The 21,302-nt window shown below is 37.5% G+C and overlaps 2 protein-coding genes across 4 annotated transcripts in view; one reads left to right on the top strand and one right to left on the bottom strand.

The window, feature by feature from the left end:
• The window catches only part of tbl1xr1a (TBL1X/Y related 1a), an 82,376-nt gene that overhangs the window by 59,171 nt on the left and 1,903 nt on the right, over window positions 1–21,302 (top strand). For 2 of the 3 annotated variants that reach the window (XM_048172180.1, XM_048172179.1), the window contains 14 exons: window positions 832–897; window positions 12,875–12,977; window positions 13,431–13,576; window positions 13,836–14,055; window positions 14,200–14,332; window positions 14,791–14,932; window positions 15,009–15,072; window positions 15,546–15,643; window positions 16,197–16,257; window positions 16,353–16,474; window positions 16,562–16,636; window positions 16,773–16,900; window positions 20,912–21,077; window positions 21,167–21,268. In XM_048172180.1, coding sequence (XP_048028137.1) covers window positions 12,920–12,977; window positions 13,431–13,576; window positions 13,836–14,055; window positions 14,200–14,332; window positions 14,791–14,932; window positions 15,009–15,072; window positions 15,546–15,643; window positions 16,197–16,257; window positions 16,353–16,474; window positions 16,562–16,636; window positions 16,773–16,900; window positions 20,912–21,077; window positions 21,167–21,268 — 1,515 coding nt within the window. In that variant the 5' untranslated portion in view covers window positions 832–897; window positions 12,875–12,919. The remainder of the gene's footprint in view (window positions 1–831; window positions 898–12,874; window positions 12,978–13,430; window positions 13,577–13,835; window positions 14,056–14,199; window positions 14,333–14,790; window positions 14,933–15,008; window positions 15,073–15,545; window positions 15,644–16,196; window positions 16,258–16,352; window positions 16,475–16,561; window positions 16,637–16,772; window positions 16,901–20,911; window positions 21,078–21,166; window positions 21,269–21,302) is intronic. The other variant, XM_048172181.1, reaches the window with a different exon arrangement.
• The window catches only part of si:ch211-51h4.2, a 185,566-nt gene continuing 170,311 nt past the window's right edge, over window positions 6,048–21,302 (bottom strand). The window contains exon 19 of the mRNA XM_048172176.1: window positions 6,048–6,279. The gene's annotated coding sequence lies outside the window, so the exon portion shown is untranslated. The remainder of the gene's footprint in view (window positions 6,280–21,302) is intronic.

Raw genomic sequence — 21,302 nt, 5'->3', positions numbered from 1 at the left:
GCAAAGATCCCTGCCATTATCATCACTGAAGCTGTCAATTACAACACGATGTACACAAAGCTGCACTCCTCCGAAAACTCTCGTTATAATCAGTGAAGCTGCCTACACTGCAATGAATCTTCGTATTGACGTTGTGTTTATACATTGTTGGTTAAAATGATAGGGTTCACGAGCACGAGAACTTGCGCCTCACAAAAACTCTGCTGTTTTGAGCCGTGTTGAGTGGATTCTGACTTAAATCTGATTGGCCATTTCGATACAATGCTGCAAAAACACATTGTAAATAGAAACCTTTGATGCTCTTCATTGAGAAGTAATGTCAATGGTATACATCATCTACATAGTAATGCTGACAGTAACACAAACATTAGTGAAATCCACTTGTTGTAATGTCAGTCAACGTAAGCTTTTAGCCCGTTGTCCAAATGCCAAAAGGCAGTGTGGACAGTTCATTTCCAAGAAAGACATTACTTCTGGTATTTTTGTCTTGAAAAATGCAAGTGCCATGACAAAGAAAATTACAGGGAGACATTGAGATTTATTGGACATTTTCAGAAAGTCTGTAGAGACATTCAGCCTGTTACCTTACTCTGGAGAGATGGGAAAACAATAGAGAGAGCCAGAGAGTCTCCCAGCAGAAAAACGAGGAAAGACATGACATTTTCCATCTAAACTAGCAGTTGCTGCACAGTCCACAAACATGCTTTCATTGACCTCAGACAGGTTGGTTTAATTGAGGTGTGCATCACAGGTGTTTTTTTTTTTTTTTCTTCAAGTCCAGATGCTTGACAAATTCTGCTTCATTCACCCTTTTCTGTAATGTTATTGCAGGTGCTGAGACACTTGGGTTGGATCCTTAAAAAGCGTTTGCCTTGCGGAAATAGAGCTGATAGTGTGGTGAGTATAAATGCATATTGGTGCTAAGATGGCTTTTTTCTTTCACCTTCAGGAAAATAGAAGAACTTTTTTTAGCTGCACTTTGTGTTTTTGAAAAGGACATGGAAAAGTTAGAGCCGTTTCAGAGCAGGAATATTCAGAACACACTGTTCTCTACCACCATTCGAGGTTGTTTTTTTTTTTGTTTTTTTTTGCACCTTGTAATGAAAAGCCTGGTGACATTTATTCATGACTGTTTCCTCAACACTGATCGCCTTGAGTAGATTCAAAGGACAAGGAGGAACGTGGGAATCCTGGCTCTATGTGAATGTAGAATTGAAAATCTAAGCATTATACTAGCAAAAAATTACTCAAACTAGACTTCAGATTTAACAAAAACCTGTTTAAAAGTTGTTGTTGTTTTTTTTTTTTTTTTCCAGCAATCTTTGATAAATAGAAACTTTAAAAGAACATGGGGTATAATGATTCATTCATTTTCTTTATGCATCAATTACAAATCCATTTAAATAATACTATGAATGCACTTAAAAATGCAGAATCAAATCATTAATCAAATTGAATAATTTCCAATCAAACTGATCATCCAAAAATCATTCTTGAATTGAATCAAAAACTTGTGATCATATATTGCCTTCAGATCTCCTAGGTAGGAACTTCCCACTCAGTCATGATTGCTTTCAAATGATTATGGTTGGAATAATAATTAGGTATTGGCAATTTCATATTCTTTATTCTTCTCTTCACTTCCTGACAAGGTAAGGAAGCTGCTTAGAAAAGAATTAGTAAAGAATTGTATTTTTTTCCCCTTTAATCATCAAATTGTTCCAGAACAATCCAAAGCAGGATCAATTATTGCTTGTCGCAGAGCAATGCAGTGATTCAAAGAGTTAAAGGGTTAGTTCACCCAAAATTGAAATTCTGTCATTAAGCACTCACCCTCATGTTGTTCCACACCTGTAAGACCTTCAATTTCATTTCTCCCGTCAGTCTCCTACGCAGTTGATGTTGTTTAGACAGTGCAGGCTTCCGTTTTCTACATCAGAACGGCATCGTGCTGCTCACGTGAACAGTGTCGGCTAATGCTGAGACGGCGTTCTGATGTGGAACACACTGTGGACGCACTGAATGTAAACAGTTTAGGAGAATGACAGGGGAGAGACAAATTTGTTGAATAAAGTTTTTGTTTTTGCGCACAAAAAAAGTTCTAGTCTCTTTTTACCACTGTAGTCACGTTGACTGTTTTAACGATGTCTTTAATACTTTTCTGGACCTTGAATGTGGTAATTATGTTACTTTCTATGGGGGATAAAAAAAAAACCCTTGGATTTCTTCTAAATTATCTTAATTTGTGTTTCGAAGATGAACGAAGGTCTTACAGGTGTAGAATGACACGAGGTTTAGTAATTAACCTGTTAGCCAGCACCCCCGCTTTTGGAAAATCCCAAAAAATGACATACCCAAACTAAAACAGATACGGTTCATGAACCCTTTGCACTAAAAGCATAAGTAAGGTCTCATTTGAAAGCAGACACTTTGCAGTTTATGGTAAACTCATAATTAATTATTGTCACAATGAAGAAAATAGTTAAAAATAGCTTCGAAATTTTGAAAAGTTATTAGAAATTTATTTTTATGAAATATATTTATGAAAATAAAAGTGAAGTTGGCCTTGTGGCAATCTAGAAATGCACTGCAGCTAAAGCCACATGTCTGACCATGTTATATTTCAAATCTGAAGATGATAGGTTTAAAACTCTGAGTTTTATTACATGTTTTTCAAGACCATGTCATGAGACTTTATTTAGAAAGGACTCTAAAATGTTAACTGATTTTTATTGTCATCTATTCAAGTGTATTTTCTATGCTTTGTCGTGCTAAGTGCCCCATTCAGTTTCAGTCTCCCCTGAACCATATTCACACCTCTTATTCTTTTCTTTTGTCTCTATTATAATTACTGATGTTCTATTCAAGATGATTTAATCCCTCATTTAATTCACCAAACTTCTCACTTCACCTTGTTTCAAACTGTATCTAATGCCCTTCTTGGAAAAAAAGTAAAAAAAAAAAAGTGAGCTTTACCATTAAAAATTATTTATTTGCATTAGCTCAGAACAGGTGCATCTCTGGGCTCGTTAGCATGTTAGCTTAGCACACCAACAAAACACGACAATTTATAAGATTAAAGCCACGTTTTTTCTCCAAACTTACTAGTCGATTGTTTTAAATAACCTTCTTTGATGTGATGTGGCTTTGGATCAAAAATCAGACAGAAAATATATCATTGTATGCTATTCTGCACAATGAGAAAAGCTATCTCGATTAGCACTTCATTATAAATATAATCTAGTATTATGAATACCTGACATGGCGTGAAGAACACAGATAAACCACATATCGTCACAATCGTGTATTTATTACTTTCAAAAGTGACGTTCTGTATGTTTATATCAATGATTATAGCGATGTCTGGTAGCCTCTGTTATTTCCGTGTATGTCACATGATTGCCTCTTGTTCATAATGTGTTATTTGTGGAGTAAAGGTGCACAGAGCGCCCTCCGGCTGCTGGTATGAGTTAAAAACACAGTAGTCAGTGTATACAGCGCTCATATGACGACAACAGCGTGTTTTGGGTAAAAATTGAATATATATTACTCCTCTGTATAGAAAATTGACATAAACGTTTGACAGTCCATCAATATTTCTCCAAATGTGCATGCTTTTAAGCTAAAAGCCCAGAGGGATGTTATTTTGTGGAGTTTTTTCATGATGATCGTACAGAGTTTTTTTCTCAATGGCTGAAGCTGACGCTCATATTTCAATGAAAAGGTAACTACTCTCATATTCATAACTCCCGACGTATATTAACAAATAACGGTCACTATACGATGTTGAGAGTAAAATAAAGATTAAAAATTGAAGCTCGAGTCTTAGATCTTTTTAATGATGTATAGTTTGTCAAGGTAATTACATTAAATCTAACAGTAAATTTGAGCTAATTTAAACAAAGAAGCTTCGGTGCGTCGGCGCACCAGTGCAGGTTAATGACAGAAAATTCATTTTGGGCGAACTAACCCTTTAAGCACTCATGCTATCTGACTAATTATCTGCACTCTTTGAATGCCTCTTGGCCAAACAAATTAGTTTATTTTCTCGTACTGTATGTACTTCATGAGTTTTCTGTGTTGAAGTCAGTGTTTGCAATAACAACGTAATTATAACCGATACCAATTAGCTTATATCAGGATAACATCTCAGCAGAACATAAACTTAGATGGTGCCTAGGATGTCATTTATAAATGTAACAATCTGCTTTTTATAGTGGGCCAAAGGTGACGATTTTATCCCGAGTTGCCTTTATCGGTCACTGTTGCGATTTGAGAATTAATAAAAGCTTCTTATCGTAATCACTAATGCTAATGCACTTGAATCAGAACAATGAATGAGTCTGTGTGTACTGGCACTCTAGCTATAGTAAGTGATTTTGGCAGGTGGTGATATGATGTAACTCTTCGGAACTGCTCCAGCGAGATCATGTTCCAGCAGACCTTTAGGCAGTGCCTGTCCCACATGCACCAGAAACAGCCCATTCTAAGGTTCTACATGTGTAAAAAACACACCAGCGACAGAATCTGGTCAAAGGGGACATTCCTCTATAGTTCCTCTATCACTGTAGATAACTGTGTTAACCGTGTCTCCATAGACCTTGAATATGTTACTCATTAGTCATTTCTGCTGTCTGAGTTGCGGTATAGTGAGTTCCTGGAAACACTGTCAGTGCACTCAGTTCACATGCAGATGAATAACTCTCGTATCTGACGGGGGTTGGTTAAACAAATCTGGTATTGATTATTGGCTTTCTCTGCTCTCCAGTGTTGATGATCTTTTTTTGCTCATTCAGTTATCACTCACTATCCACTGTGGTTTCTCACATATTGGTTTTATGGATTCCCCTATAGTTAACTATCTGATTCTCATAATAAAATAAATTAAATAAATAAAAAACCCATCCAGGTCATAAGTCACCCCAGTATCTAAAGGAGTGTGTGTGTGTGTGTGTGTGTGTGTGTGTGTGTGTGTGTGTGTGTGTGTGTGTATTTATACACACATACACACACACTACAAGTCAAAAGTTTTTGAATGGTAAGATTATTATTATTTTTTGTAATGTTTTTAAAAGAAGTCCCTTCTGCTCACCAAGGCTTCATTTATTTGATCCAAAATACAGAAAAAAAAATTATATTGTGAAATATTTTTACCATTTAAAATAACTCTTTTCTATTTAAATTTATTTCAAAATGCAATTTATTTCTGTGCTGGCAAAGCTGAATTTTCGGTGTCAACATGATCCTTCAGAAATCATTCTAATATGCTGATTTACTGCTCAAGAAACATTTATTATTATCAATGTTGAAAACAGTTGTGCAGTTTTTTTCAGGATTATTTGATGAATAGAAAGTTCAAAAGAACAGCATTAAAAAAAAAAAAAAAAAAAAAAAAATGAAAAAAAAAATCTTGCAGAGCCAAACTTGTGAATGCATAAAGAAAATGAAGAATTTTCCCTTTTTATGAGAATTGAGCACATTTTTGGACAGGTTTTGTGAGATTAACCCTTCGAGGTTCTGCATTGCTTTCCTCTCTCCACTTAGTTCATGACACATTTGTCCTTTAACATACACATCAATGCCTCACCTTTAGTCCAACATGGTGTTGAATTTAGTGATTCACAAGAAATGCTGTGTAGGCTGTAGGGTGGGCTTCATCTGGTGTACTCATAGTTTACCTCTGTAGCCATATTTAGTGTCACTCGTTAACAGAGGCAAATTAGTTCATTAAACATCCTCAGCACGTCTGTGTCTCTGCTACAGCACATGAAATTAGCCCTCAGGATCATTCAGTTACAGGATGGTAACATCGTTTTTCACATAGATTCAAAAACAACATGCTGATGACTTGCTACTTTCAGTGACAGTAGATTTACAATAATTAATAGTCACAGCGTGCATACGTGTAGGTATGCTAATTAGCAACAAAATTATAGGTTGAAATGTATGAATCTGTCAATATAGATAATTATCACTTTCATTTTTTCAAGTTTAATCAGTTCTAGAAAGGAGCTGGTTTCATTTGTAACCCATTTCTTTTGAAATGTTTCCTTTTTTCTATAAACAAGTCACATTGTTGTCTTTTTAAATGACATGCTACAGAGTTCTCAAGGTGATTATGGTCTCAAAGGGCAAAAATGTTACGTAAACCTCAGTGGTCCTCCAGGAATCCAGGCAGTTTAGGTCTCGTCCTCATGTTACCCCCTTTTTTTTTTTTTTTTTTTTTTTTTTTGTTGCTCTCGGTCAAGTCCTGGTATGGAGCAGCACGTCGACTCCCACCTGTGCTCCAAAGATAAATTCGTTATGATAGTCAACATTTTATTACAAAAATGCTGTGAACATCCACCTCAGACAGAAAAGTGACAGCAACGCTCAGAAGCAATGTCACAACATATGCAGATAACCTTCTCTGTCTCTGAAATGTCATTCTGTTACATCACCCACAAACTTTACTGTTTTCAACATTTGCCATGTGGTGTGTACTTCATGCTGTTGGCAGAAGTTTTAACAGTGTCTGTGAATCCTTCAAGGATTTAAAGTTCACTTTAAAAAAAAAGGTGTGAAAAATTCAATTATCTTATAACTGCTTAAAAAAGTTATTTAAAAGTCAAATTTTAAGTAAAGATGCAGGTTGCATGTATGCAAAGAAATGCCATCAGATCCACATTCAACTTCATTCTGGATGAGAAAATGTTGAATTGTCATCATAAAAGAAAAACAAGAAATTATATTTGGCATACTAAAAACTAGTAATGCTTTTTTTTTTTCGAACCAGTCTTTCGTAGCGCACATCAAACTGCCAAACTCGTGATTTGAGTAAATAAGGCTTCATTACATCATAACTTGAAATGTTTTGAAATTTCAATGGTTTGGTGCTAAGGGTGATCTCATGAACCAGTGTCTATAGATGATTTTGAATTTTATACATTTGTAGACATTTTCATTCCAAAATGGAAGAGTTGTAATTAGCCAAGCGCTCAATAAAAAAACAAAACAAGGCCTATAATTTAATAAAATTACACATTATAAAGACCCTTCATACTTAAAGGTGCAATCTGTAATATTTTTGCAGTAAAATATCCAAAAACCACTAGGACAGTGTTATATATTTTGTTCACTTGAGTACTTAAAATATCCCAAATGTTTCCAACTATTTGTAAATGGTGAGAAAACTGCAATTTTAACCAAGGCTCCAGGACGTGTGAGGAGTCGCCTGTCAATTGCGTCATACCCACGTTACCCTTGATTTCCGTTTGGTTTTATTTTGTAGAAACCATGGAAACACCAAAGACGCTTTAAAATATTACATGTTTTAATAGACAAGGGAACAACTGTTTTGCTAAATTTATAGACAGAAAACGAATTGTTTATAGCTCAACACGTTTACTCTTTTTTTCAATTTACCATGCCTCAGAGAAAAACACTATTTTGTCAAGTAGCTAACATAGCATAATCAGATGCAGCTTTATTTTTATTAACAGTAATGCATAATTTTCTCCATCATACGTTTTAAAATTAATTGCATGCCATTTATCAACACAAGAAATCCAATATTTAATATGATATTCTAAAATCTTACTGCAGTGTGTCTCAAACAAGTGTCTCACAGCAGCCACTGAGCGAACGAGTAACAGAGTAACGTTATAATGTTTTCAACACTCTCAAATGTATCTAATAATAAACAGAGGTGCGTTACCTCATACTCATGACTGTAATAAAAGTTCCACTGCTCGTGAGGCGTGTGTTGCGCAATCGCTCCAGCGGCCTCGTTCAGCTCCCACAACACTTGCTCTGCTTCATACTACAGTAACGTTAATAATCTCTCATCCATGAACATTATTTCTTCCCGACTCCAATCCCTATTCTTTTACACCGTCCGTTGAGATGGAGACCACATGTCCCAAGATTCCGCTCTAAAACTTGGCATCATCAAGCTATGCCTTTGTTTTGAATAGGCTTCTAGTGACCTCTAGAGGACAAAATTATTACATATTGTACCTTTTAATGGTATTAGATGAATTGTTTTTTATAGATGATTTGCATTTAATAGATTCCACCTTAGATAAAACATTTGCAACTGGTTTGTAAAATGTGTTTTTATGCATGATTGGGCTTAGTTTTCACTGCATTTACATTGTTGTGGCCAGCAGGTGTCACCAGCGGGTGGTGTTTTGAGTGCTTTGAAACAGTGAATCATTTTGCGAAGCGGTTGGTTGTCAATTCAAAGTTTCGAAAAGCTTAGTTTTTCCTGTCACTACTGAAAACTAAACCAATTTTGATAGATGAAATATGATAATTGTCAATCGCCCCTTGCCTTGTTTTTTTTTTGTTGCTTGTAAACGAGAATCAACTTTCACCTACTTGGACAGTAATGGAAATGTCTTTTGTCATTTCAGAGAAGTTGCAGAATGACTTTGATCCAACTTTTGTTGGAACTGAAACAAGAAAGTTTAGTAATGATCCCACAGGAAGCTAAAATAAATTCTCCTTATCCCAGTTTAATGTGCAGAGACCACTATATGCAAGCTGAAGAGTGTAAACACTGTGGCGTTGTTATTGTAACTGACAGACCATTACAGCAGACCGTTGTCATTTGCAGGGCAGCAGTTAAAAGATCCTTAATAAAACACACTACGAGGCCTGCGGCAGATGTATACTTGTTTGACCACATCCAGTGGGATCCATTGACCTGCTTCTAGGACACTTCACACAAAAGAGGAAGAGTAGGGAAATCCATTTATGGTGTGTCATATTTCCCCCACCCCACCATGTTCAGACAGACACTGATGGATCCAGATCTCAAAGTAGGTCAGGTGAGGTGACGCGTTAATCTCGCTGGTCCAATTTGATTTAATTTTTTGCCCTTTGGAGAGTAGGTTGCATCACAAGCAGTTTAGGCCAGCATCTGTCTTAATGGCTTGTGACAGCATTCACTAGCGTGTGGCATCTAATAAGCAACGGTCATTGTTCCTGCCGGATTGATTGGGCTGCTTTGCCTTTGAACTCGACCTGATTGTTACTTGCTGATGGAGGGATGTGAGCCATATGCTGATTTCTCCAAAAGCGTCTGGTGAAAATGGTGTTGACATAATTGCCTTGAAAAGAGGAAGAAAAATGGCACAATTGTCTGGATGTGGGGTGGCAGTAGCACGTCTGCTTCAGAGCTCTTCTGTTACGTTAACTTGTTTTACAAGTAGCTGAGTGCTTTACGTTTTAGTAGACTGTTTATCTCTCTGAAATATTGCTTAAAAACATTTCAAATATAATCCCCTCAATTCATGGCACTCTTGAGACAGATTTTTAATGTTTGGGCTTTTGGGATATTTTCTTTTGTGCTTAATTGGTGGAAGAGGAATACTGACTGTAAAGAGTGTCTTTAGGAATTTGCATCCAATGGTCAGTGTTACACAAGAGCACAAGCTCTCCAGGCTTCTCATTGTTCACTGAGGCCCTTAGAGGTTTGAGAGGATCAAGTTCACTGTTGTCAAGGGAGTCGTGTGAAAAGCCCAACGTACCACTGCCACACACACACACACACACACACATACAGAAAGAGGTGTAATCAGCCTCTTCTATAGTTAAAAGTGTGCAGATTTTCAGTGCTAACACATTTTCTCCTCCCAGTTCAATGAGACGACTAAAAGTAAGCTATTTGTATGTTGACTTACAGAAGAGTGTGTAAACTGTGGCTCTGTGCTGCTTTCAAAATATTGCTATTTTCATCGGCTATGTATGTATTTGTTAATATTTGTGAATTAATAATTTCTTCATGACAAATAATTTAAACTTTTTGTAAATAAGATGTTTGCTAACCATTATTTTTAAACTACAACACGTTTTAAGAGCATCTTTTTTAAATATAATTATAATAATGTTTATATTTAATTAAAAGACGTAATATTTTCGCATAATGTTGCTAAATTTATGAATTAATATTTGAAAAGGTTTAATCTTGACAAAAATATGAACCTTTTAAAAATAAAGGTGTAGAAAATATTTTACTTTTACACTACATAAACATTTTTAGTTATTAAATAATTTTTTGACATCATTAAATTTTTTAAAAATAAGTCCCCCGTAGTCTATCATTTTATCCCTTAAAACTCATCTTTGATCACCGAAATGACATATTTAAACATTTTTTTCTTCATGCCGTAAAATTGAATATAACTACACCCTTGCTTCATTTAGTATACGCGGATCTATGAATATCAAAAACTATCCTAGCCCCGCCTCCACTAACTTGCACAAGCTCGGAGATCCACTCGGTCAACTTACTGGGTAAACGCTGCACAATGGTGTCGCTTTTTACAATGTCAAACACATAACGGTAATTAATATTATTAGCCTTTTGCTTGACAACATTATCAAACAGCTGCTAATAATGTGTTGCTAATGTTATACAAACTATGCTCCCATTCGCCAGACAGCTGCCTTCTAAGAATCAGTAGGTATCCTTACAAACGCTTTGAACAACTCAGAACATTAGTGGAGAAAGGCATATAGTTCATCATAGCATCGTATTAAACATCATACACCTGCTATATTGCTAAATCTACCCGATTTTTTTTTTTTTTTATATATATATCAACAGAAAAATATACCAGGATAACCTGGCTTCTCTTGAGACTCTCCAGCTTCAGAGCGGTCATGGTTAATGATATGCTAAAGCCCGCTGGCATGTTGATGTGATTGGTTATGATGTGGTTTGTGATGTCACAAACACCAGCAATTTCAAACCGCATCTTTAGATCACTAAAGTTTTAAACAGAAAATACTCAGCAATAGTGCTGACTTTGAATTTGCGCATGGTCTGTCTTAAAAACACCACATAGACATATAAACATTAAAACTTGATTTTCACCACAGGGGCACTTTAAACTTGAATACAGAGGACTTATTTTCTTTGATATAGATTCTCTTATTTGCCACTTGAACATGCAAATAATCACTCTAGAGCAGCAAAAGAATGACTTTATCACCATTTTTGATCTGTAAATTCCCTCTGCGTAGCCGCCTTTGACATTATTGCTATAAAGTGGCCTGTTATCAGTCTGTATACCGATAGCCGTCCGTTACACCTTTCATCCAAACCAGTTAAATAGTGTTTCCTCTCAGACTTCCCCCTCAGCCTTGAATAACACAGTGCAAACTCCCTCACCCTGAGTGCTTGCGCTCCACTGTTACGCAACCCACACCGCCTTTGATTATACAATGAAGATTACTCTACACACTAAGCATCCTCCAGCACACCAAAATGTCGTCCAAGGCAGAGGACGTATCGTGATATTTGCATTCCTGAGGGCGATTTACGAGGCGCAGATGGCGATATATCTCATTGAGGTCCCTGTTTGCCGTGACCCGTTTCAATAAAAGCTCTTTCTGTGTCACGTCTATGAGGGAATTTCCCCACCCGTGGTTTCTTTACTTGAACTAATGTTGCCGACTGTAAATGCCTGGAGTTCCCTGCTCTGGTTTACAGGCTAGGTGGTCCTGAAGAGCAGGCCTGATTTATTGAAAGGTAGCGGTCCTCCTTGGTATCGACTCGGCTGCTCGATAATATAGATGAGCACTCTGCACTGTTGCAGGGATTTAATTTGGCTATGCTGTGAGATAAAACGCATCGATTCGGTGGCACCGCTTGGCCTGATTTGGATGCTGCAGTATCTCTGTTATCTGATTGGCTTTGACGCACTCTGCCTTTTGATGATGCTTCTATTTGCATACTTTTGCATCATTTATGAAAGGAACGCAAGACAGGCGACTCTGAGAAGTTCAGCCAGCTAATTGAACATTCATCAGCAGGCTAAATGTTTCTCAAAAACAAGCTGTAGTCGGTTAAGAAGAGAACAGGTAGGTGTTACATCACATGACGGCACCGTCTAGAAATAGAACAAAACCTCATTGCTCAAAAATGATCACAAGCAAGAACCCTGAGGAGAAGAAAACCATCCCTCTTGCAAACAAACCACATCCTATGGCTGTAAACGGCGAGTGACGGGGAAACACTTTCCACTTCACTTCTCTATAAATGAGGATGTGATCTGGAATGGTGGACACAGAGGTCGTGAGGAAATGGGTCACTTTTCAGAATTGGCCCACTTGTGGTTATGCAGCTTTTCGATGTGGAACTGAAAATGTTTGTGCTTGGTGATGGTCTTTTCTGGAGGAAGTCCAATGCTGAGTGGAGTCTTGAAATTGAGGCTTAATATAGCATATTCTTTGAATAAACCATCCAAAATTGTACATGAACAAGTTTAGCAGTGTCCTTGAGAATCTTTTTTTTTTTTTTTTTTAAATCATAAAGTGAACAATTTAACTGTGGAAGGACCAACATTTTCATTGTCAAATCTAGGTCACTTTTAGTTTTAAGTAGATGTTCCTGTGCTACAAAATTAAACGCATCTGTAAGTGTAAACTGACATCTTGGCAGCTCTGTAATGCCAAAATCACTATGAATTCAAGTGTCAAACACAAGTAAACAAAGGTATTCTGTAGTAGCCCTCGTGTAAACATTTTCAGTGGCAGATGCTTTTACTGCTCTGCAGGTTTGGTGCAGCAGTGCCCCCACAGTGTAATGGATACTTCAGGTACTACAACTTGTTATTCAGCCATGCAGGGCTGTGAAGCCCTTGGTAACCTCTGGCAGCATAGTACACACTCAGGTTCCTGCTGACAAAGAGAGCTTTTACCCCCTTATTGCAATGTAAAACAGTTTTTTTTTTTTTTTTTTTTTTTATTATATACATACACACTCCCAGTCCCTTGAGTGGAAGGCAGAAAGCCCGGCAATATCCATACCTCTTCTGTTGCCGTTTTTAGTGTCATTCTGTGAGATGGCTTTCTGATATTGTTTGTGTCCTTTCTCTCTCAGGCTTGTGTCCTGTGTGCTGACCTCATGGTGTAAGCAGGTGTGAAGATGAGTATTAGCAGCGATGAGGTCAACTTCCTGGTGTATAGATACCTGCAGGAGTCAGGTAAGCGCTGATTAAACGTCCCAAATGATCACTTCGAAATTGTATCCAAACAAACTCGTGCAGCCCTTGCGATCATGACAATTAATAATGACCAGGAGGTTGTTAATGTATCCAAAAAGGACCAGAATATCATAAAGTATATCCTTTATGACATTAATTGCATAACAATTTTTCATAAAATATCTACGTGAGTGTTAGGTGAAAAAAAAAAAAAAAAAAAAACAGCATTGGGGGATTAAATAAAGCATTATTCCTTTCACTCTTTATTGCAGATCACTTGCATATCTGTCACTATAAGTTTTGGGACACAAACTGTTAGTATTAATTACAGTAAAACACTATGACTGTTCACAGTCAGGGCGTTGTTTAAGGGAGCACACATGATACCCTCCACTGGAGAGAAAGTTGATCCAGCAAGCGTCACACTGAAGTGTTTATCATTCCCTCTGGCAGGGTTTTCCCACTCGGCCTTCACATTCGGCATCGAGAGCCACATCAGTCAGTCTAACATCAACGGCGCCCTAGTGCCCCCTGCTGCCCTGATTTCCATCATCCAGAAAGGCCTGCAGTATGTGGAGGCTGAAGTCAGCATCAATGAGGTGACATCACAGCTTTAATTACAGATGAATCAAGGAATTTTTTATTCACAGGTGTATAATGCTTAAATAGTTTTGGTTGGTGATATTAATGACAAAAGTCTGAGTGGTTCTAAAAATATTATCATTTCTTGTTTATTTTGGGTTGAAATCCAAGCTGCAGATGGTTTTGTGAGGTTCACCCAGATAATGATATTGGCTAAGATGCACAAAATCTCTTTAACATTGAGTGCGTGGCTGATATGTTGACTTCTGTCCGCAGGACGGCACACTGTTCGATGGGCGGCCAATTGAATCTCTGTCATTAATTGACGCGGTGATGCCTGATGTCGTACAAACCCGGCAGCAGGCGTACCGAGACAAACTGGCCCAGCAACAGGCCGCCGCAGCGCCCTCTGCAACCAGCGCCAATATGCAGGGTAACGCCAAAAATGGAGAGAACACCGCAAATGGAGAGGAGAACGGTGCACACGCCTTACCTAGTGAGTCACTGAATGATTGTTTTTTTGAAAATTGTTACATAATGGTGTGAATTTTGTAGATTTCAGCTATGTACTGTGGCTTTAAATCTAAGAGCTGTTGCGTCCTTCCTCTTAATCATGGACGTCATGTGATGATATGTGCAGATAACCATGCAGACATGATGGAGGTTGACGTGGATGTGGAGATCCCTCAGAATAAAGCCATGGTCCTGAGAGGTCACGAGTCAGAGGTCTTCATCTGCGCCTGGAACCCCGTCAGTGACCTGCTTGCCTCCGGGTCAGTTTATACAGTCTCTTTCCATCACTGAATCCTTTTTATCCATTCATCCTCACTGAGTACTCAGCAGGGATGCACTGATCTGATGGCTGGATTGGTAACGCCGTTAAAATACTGACCTTTTTAAATTGATCGACATCTGTCAGATGTGTCGATACTTGGGTTAGTCTTGGGTTAGGACTGCCTGCACTTTCAAGCTCCAGAAAGGCCACAGAACTATCCAAAAGTTTACTTTGGCACTCTAGTGACATAAATTGTAATATGTAGTAGCAGTATATTTTATTATAAACACCAATCCATTCCAAACAGTGTGGAATAGATTATATAAACATCAAGAATAGAAACTGGCAACAGATCGTTTGAGTATCGTTATTGGGAAAGAACAAGTGTGATTGGTGCATCTGTAGAAAAGAGAAGTCAATGAATGCAGTGTTATTTTATACTCTGACTCTTCGCAGGTCTGGAGACTCGACAGCACGTATCTGGAATCTGAGCGAGAACAGCAGTAGTAGCTCTACACAGCTCGTCCTGAGGCACTGCATACGGGAAGGTGGCCAAGATGTGCCCAGCAACAAAGACGTCACATCGTTAGACTGGAACGTGAGTTCAGCTCCGACAACACTCTGCCTGTTGCGCGTATATTGAAAGACTAACGTTTCCGCCTCGTGTTTTTCAGAGTGAAGGTACACTATTAGCAACAGGCTCCTATGATGGCTTTGCAAGAATATGGACTAAAGATGGTAAGCAAACAGGTTTTTTGCCTTCTGCAGCAGCATGCTTTTCTCTGTCTATTTAGCAGTCTGATAAATACAAAGTTCTGTCATGAAACTCTAGATGGCGCAGGCTAATAGGTCTTTAACTCAACCTGCTTGCAATCACATAATTATCTATAGGGCACAGCTGATTGGTTCCTGTTGTATCAGTAACCAATGAGCTCTCTGCTCAAATAATTGTTCAGCATTTGCAGTGCGCTTTCAGAAACCCTCCACCTTCCCCAGCTCCACCTGTATAGATCTGATAAGGGTAATTCATGTATGCTATATTGTACAGCAGCAGCATGTCGTGTTTGTATTGGCAGTAGCAAGTCCCGTACTTGTTCTCCAGCAGCAGCAGCAGCGTAGCAGATCTATTCCACCAAGACCAAACGTTGTCATATCCATTACCATGCCAAACACTCAGAGAGTTGTCATGACAGAACTGTGTTCATTCACAGGTAATCTGGCCAGTACCCTGGGGCAACATAAAGGTCCAATTTTCGCATTAAAATGGAACAAAAAAGGAAACTTTATCCTCAGCGCCGGTGTTGATAAGGTACGAGAAGGAAACTACGGTCTGTAAAGTGTAGTAAGAAAGCACTCAGAACAATAGCAACATGCTACAAACTACTGCAATACCGCATAGCAACACCCTGACACCTAAAACGATAGTAAACCTGGACCAGGGTTTCCCAAACTGGGGTTTGTGAAATCATAGAGATGTAAAATATAAACAACAAAAATAAAATGCTTACAAAAAATATTTGATGAAATATTTTGTTTATTTGCATGTCATGTGATGATAAACCAACATCAGAGAACCACGATAATGTGAATGTTAAATTATTGAAATATTAACTTAATCTCAGATGATTGCTTCAAGTAAATAAACTAGGGGTTTGACTGACAAAAAAAGTTTGGGAATCCCTGACCTAGGACACTAGCGTTGTAGTTGAGTTTTCACAGTCATCCACTATTCACATTTTTTTCAGAGAATGTAAGTATCTAGTGAATAATTCACCTAGTTAATACGTTTGTGTTGCTAGTGGCACATACACATATCAGTTCACCCTGTCACAGATGAGTTAATATTTCCTTCTTTTCTTCAGACAACAATCATTTGGGATGCTCACACAGGGGAAGCCAAACAGCAGTTCCCGTTTCATTCAGGTTCACAGAAATAATATATACTGATATTGTGAGCAATTGACTATTTTGAGGGGAAAAAGCTCTTATGCCGTGGCCTTTTCTCCCTCTCACTTCAGCACCCGCTCTGGACGTAGACTGGCAGAGTAACAACACGTTTGCCTCTTGTAGCACAGACATGTGCATCCATGTGTGCAAACTGGGCCAGGACCGACCCATTAAGACATTCCAAGGACACACAGTAAGAACTGTCTGCTCTTCCCACTGTTTCCTACAACTTCAGTCTGCCAAAGAGATGAATATCAAAATGTGTTTTTTCTGCCTCCAGAATGAAGTTAATGCAATCAAATGGGATCCGACTGGCAACCTGCTGGCGTCGTGTTCTGATGATATGACTCTGAAGGTAAGACTCCTTACCACACTATATAGAATTTCAAAATCGTAGATGACTCCAAGTATATATTTCACATTTCACAAGACATTTTGAAATGCAGATGTTGTCCTGGTGATCTAAATCATTGCTTTTTCCAATGTCCTAGATCTGGAGTATGAAACAGGACACTTGTGTTCATGATTTGCAAGCTCACAGCAAAGAAATCTACACTATCAAATGGAGCCCCACAGGTCCAGGAACCAACAACCCCAATGCCAATCTAATGCTGGCCAGGTAGAGTCACCATCCTTTAATATTCCATTCACCAGCTGCTCCATGAACTGGGGGTGTTTTTTTTTGTACAAATAGTGCTTCAACTCTTTCCCCGCCATAATTTTCAGGCAATACATGTTTTCACTGTTATATGGTAGGGGGTGCTATTATGCATCTTACTGAGAGTAACAGAATCTCCAGATCCAAAAACAAGAGAAGCAGAAACAAGCATTAGAAGATAGTTCTTGTTTTTTGATATATTGTATGCTCAGATATTCATCCAACAAAATATTCTGGGGGCCATTAAAGTTCTGTGAAAATGAGTTAAATGGGCCAAACCCAGTTCAGATAAAGTGAACCAGCTAGATGTGACCCATCCAAATGTGACCCATCCAAATGTACAGTATGAGCACAGTGAGTATTGAACACAGAACAGTGGGCAGCCATTTTTGCTGCAGCACCCGGGGAGCGATTCAGGGTTGGTTGCCTTGCTCAAGGGCACCTCAGCTGTGGGTAATGAAAGTTGGAAGAGTGTGCTGTTAATTCACTCCCCCCACCTACATTTCCTGCCCGTACAGAGACTCGAACCCACAAACTTTAAGACCTGAAGGAATAAAAATTAATACTATACATTAGGAGTGTGCAATATTGACAAAAAAGTCTTGAGTGTGTTTTTGTGCTTGTACCATGGCTGGTTTAAGGGGCAATATTTGCCACCTTAAATTGATTTCCAGAAGGCATTTTTACCTATATAAGGGCATTTTTCTAAACTTATTGCATCACATTTTATATCAAATTCTCACATTCAAATTTAATAGCACAGTATAGGGCTGTTACCAATCAAATGAAATCATCAACAAAATCCATCTTTGCAATACAGAGGTGACACAGAAGCGGCTTTAATATAATTACACAGCATTTACAAATTAGCATTTACATAAATTTAATTCAATATTTAAATATTTCTAATTTTAACTTTCTAATTAAAATGTACTTTAAATATGAAACTAAATCACCAGTAGGTGGCAGCAAGTCAGTGTCTTAATGAGTGAGTCATTCATTCAACCAATTTGTTCAAACTACTGATTCATTCATTTATTCGTTCAAACCGCGGATATGGTATTTAAAAAAAATACATTTCTGCCTGTTGCATGGAGATTCTGGTCTGCTGTTCTTGAATTGGAATTTTTGTTGGCATAATAAAGAAAAAAAACAGACAATGTTATGTCTACAATGCAACTCACAGTGTTAACTTATTGTTCATTTAACTGTTGTATAAAATATCACATTTGCAACCGTGCTGATTGGGGGGAAACATCACTCGTGTGATATGTATTAGACAAAAACTCATCGGGGCGTCTTGAATTTTGCTTGTGTATCTGGAATTTTGAGGGCATTTAATAACTGCATACAGCACACAATTTGAGCGTTGAGTGACAAAGTCAATGTCAGCTAGCACATCGTTAACACAATTACGATATCATCATAGACGATACTCATCACACACCCCTATGCACACAAAAAATGAACTTACAACAGTTACTGAACTGACATTTACCCATTTACTTTTGCTTTCTCATGCAGGAGATTGTACGTTACACGCTGTCTAAATACTGCAAGGCCCGCTAATTACGGTTTTAATTTGGTAAATTATTTAGATATGTCAGTGGCATCTAAAATTTAAGACCTCTCATAAGTAAAAATAAGACTTAAGACGTTTTATGGCCTTAAATTTTAAAATTCTAATTTAAGGATCCGTGGGAACCCTGTAGTATATATTGGATTGTGTCAGATTTACTGAATGAAATGTGTTCTTAAAAAAGATAAGAGATGCATGATATATTCATGCCATATCGTGTATATATAATCTCTATTTTCAGTCAAACCAAAATCTTTTCAGACACCTTGAACATTTCATTCATTAATTCAGTTTATAGTTTAAAAAAAATGGTAATAAAATATGACAAGATCTCAGAGTTAAACTGTGTCAGAAAAAAATTAATCTTAAGTGTTATCTGACATAATTAAGCAAAACATGGTCAGGTCAAAGTGTCTGAATCATTTGATTCCAAATTTGGTAGTCCACTGTATGAAGAATTTTTGGGGTATAATATGTCAGTTTATTTTGCCATCCTCACTTACATAAATGAACTATAGTGTCCTGCACCCACTAGTAAAAATATATCAAAAATGAATAATTTTTGGTTTGACTGTGTGTGTGTGTGTGTGTATATTTATATATATATATATATGTGTGTATCATTTGATTCCAAATTCAAAGAACGAACTCTTTAATACTGCAAATAACACGTAGAGCCATATGATTTCCATGATGCAGAAAACACGGATGAAATCACGGAATCCAGTAACAAAAACTTACTGTATAAAGTGAAACGTCATAGAATTTGCCAATTTTTGGATGAATAAATCAAAAGTAGGGCTGTACAATGAATCAGATATCAATACAGACTAAAAAGCTAAAAAAAAGACTGCTATTGAAATCGGAGGTCTGTATGAATGAGTGCTGCATTTTCTACTACTAAACATACTGAATCACGTGTGACACTCGCGATGATTTCAGTGTCTGCTGTCTCACTCACTATACATGAACTTCATCTGCAGAGCTGCTCTTAGAGTCACTTTATGAACATTTCACCGTTTGATAAAACTATCAACATTTGTCATATATCATATACACAGGAAGTCAAAGGTCTTCACGACCCTGTCAAAATAAAAGTTCGGTGTAACTTGAAATAACAGAAATGTAGTATTGTACAATAGAGTGTACTTTGATTAATAGAGATTCAAAGATCTTCATTGAAATTGCACAGTAAAAATGTAGCCTACTTATTAATAGTTAAATTTATTAATTTCAATACATTTTAAACTAAGTTGTTAGCTTTATGAACTGATTTGATTAGTTTTTAAATAAATTATATAAACATTGTAAGGACAAATAATATATTCCTTGTACTCCTGACAGTAAAATATGCCAAAATACAGTAAAAAAAAGAAAGAAAAGTAAAACAGATTTTTGGTAAAACCGCCCAGCACTACGAGAATGTAGAACTCAAATATGCGAGAGGCACTTATATAGACAATTTTAGACATTTTCAGAGACATGAAAGGCCGTCAGTGGTCGTTCAATGCTCATGTACCCCTGGAGATCACCTTAATCTCGGTCGGTCCCTCGGGAATTTGCCACTGTCTCTTATGTAGATGGTTTAATCAAACAGGCAATCTTTGGTCTTATTAATCTATTACTTGTTCCAGAGTAAAGTTTTTTAACTGTTTTTATTTAACTTAAATCCTGTACTGTAACTAGAGCGCTACTTTTGACCTGAAAAATGTGCTCATTACCTATTGTACAAACTTTTTAAAATGGCTAATATTATTTATTTAAATATTATTCTCCAATAAATTTTATATAAATAACATACCGTATTTGGTATTGAGAAAGAGTCCGTTACTGATTTCAACTTCAGTGAAGGTTACAGCGAAGACTTTTATATTGAAAGGGACTGAAACAAGGATGTTATTAAGACACAACTTACAAATGCATTGACTTGCGCTGTCATGTGAAATCCCCTTAACTGTTAAAAGATCAAAGACAGTGGACCTCAGTGGAAATTCAAACTGATTTTGTGATTATGAATACAAGATTGGCATTAAGAATATCACCTAGATCCAAGTAATACACTTGTTTAGTCGATCTCGGTCATAATACAATACGCTTCAGTGAAGCAACTCAGCGTTCTTTTGTTGCTAGTTTTAAAGTGATTTATAATTTGTAAACTGAGGCTTTTGACTCAACTGAGAGTATAAAAATGTAATGTTTCCATTTGAGTTTCAATTGAGTTCCAATGTTGGTCATCAGCCATTTAAAAAAAAACAAACAAAAAAAAAACCACATTAAAATAATAGTTTAGCGGTATTGGCCAGATTTTCTGGGACGCACCACCCCTAATAAAAATGTGCTTTCAAATAAAACCATAAACACAAACTGATTGTGTTATTCTCTGACAACTCTAGTGCTTCCTTTGACTCCACTGTTCGGCTTTGGGACGTAGATCGAGGCATCTGCATCCACACACTAACCAAACACCAGGAGCCCGTGTACAGCGTGGCCTTTAGCCCTGACGGACGCCATCTAGCCAGCGGTTCTTTCGACAAGTGTGTCCACATCTGGAACACACAGGTAAGACTAAACGTTTTCTGATTCATCAGATGCAAACTAATCAACACTACAGCACGACATCAACTCTTTTGTCTTTGTCATTTCCACAGACTGGTGCTTTAGTCCATAGCTACAGAGGGACAGGGGGCATTTTTGAAGTTTGCTGGAATGCAGCAGGAGACAAAGTAGGAGCAAGTGCGTCGGACGGCTCTGTAAGTACGATCTTCCTCTGTGCCGCAAGCAAAG

Source organism: Megalobrama amblycephala, linkage group LG21 (genome assembly GCF_018812025.1).
Source record: "Megalobrama amblycephala isolate DHTTF-2021 linkage group LG21, ASM1881202v1, whole genome shotgun sequence".
In the NCBI taxonomy this organism is placed as follows: domain Eukaryota; kingdom Metazoa; phylum Chordata; class Actinopteri; order Cypriniformes; family Xenocyprididae; genus Megalobrama; species Megalobrama amblycephala.
Note: the sequence above shows the minus strand (reverse complement) of the source record. Positions and strands in the feature narration are given on the sequence as shown.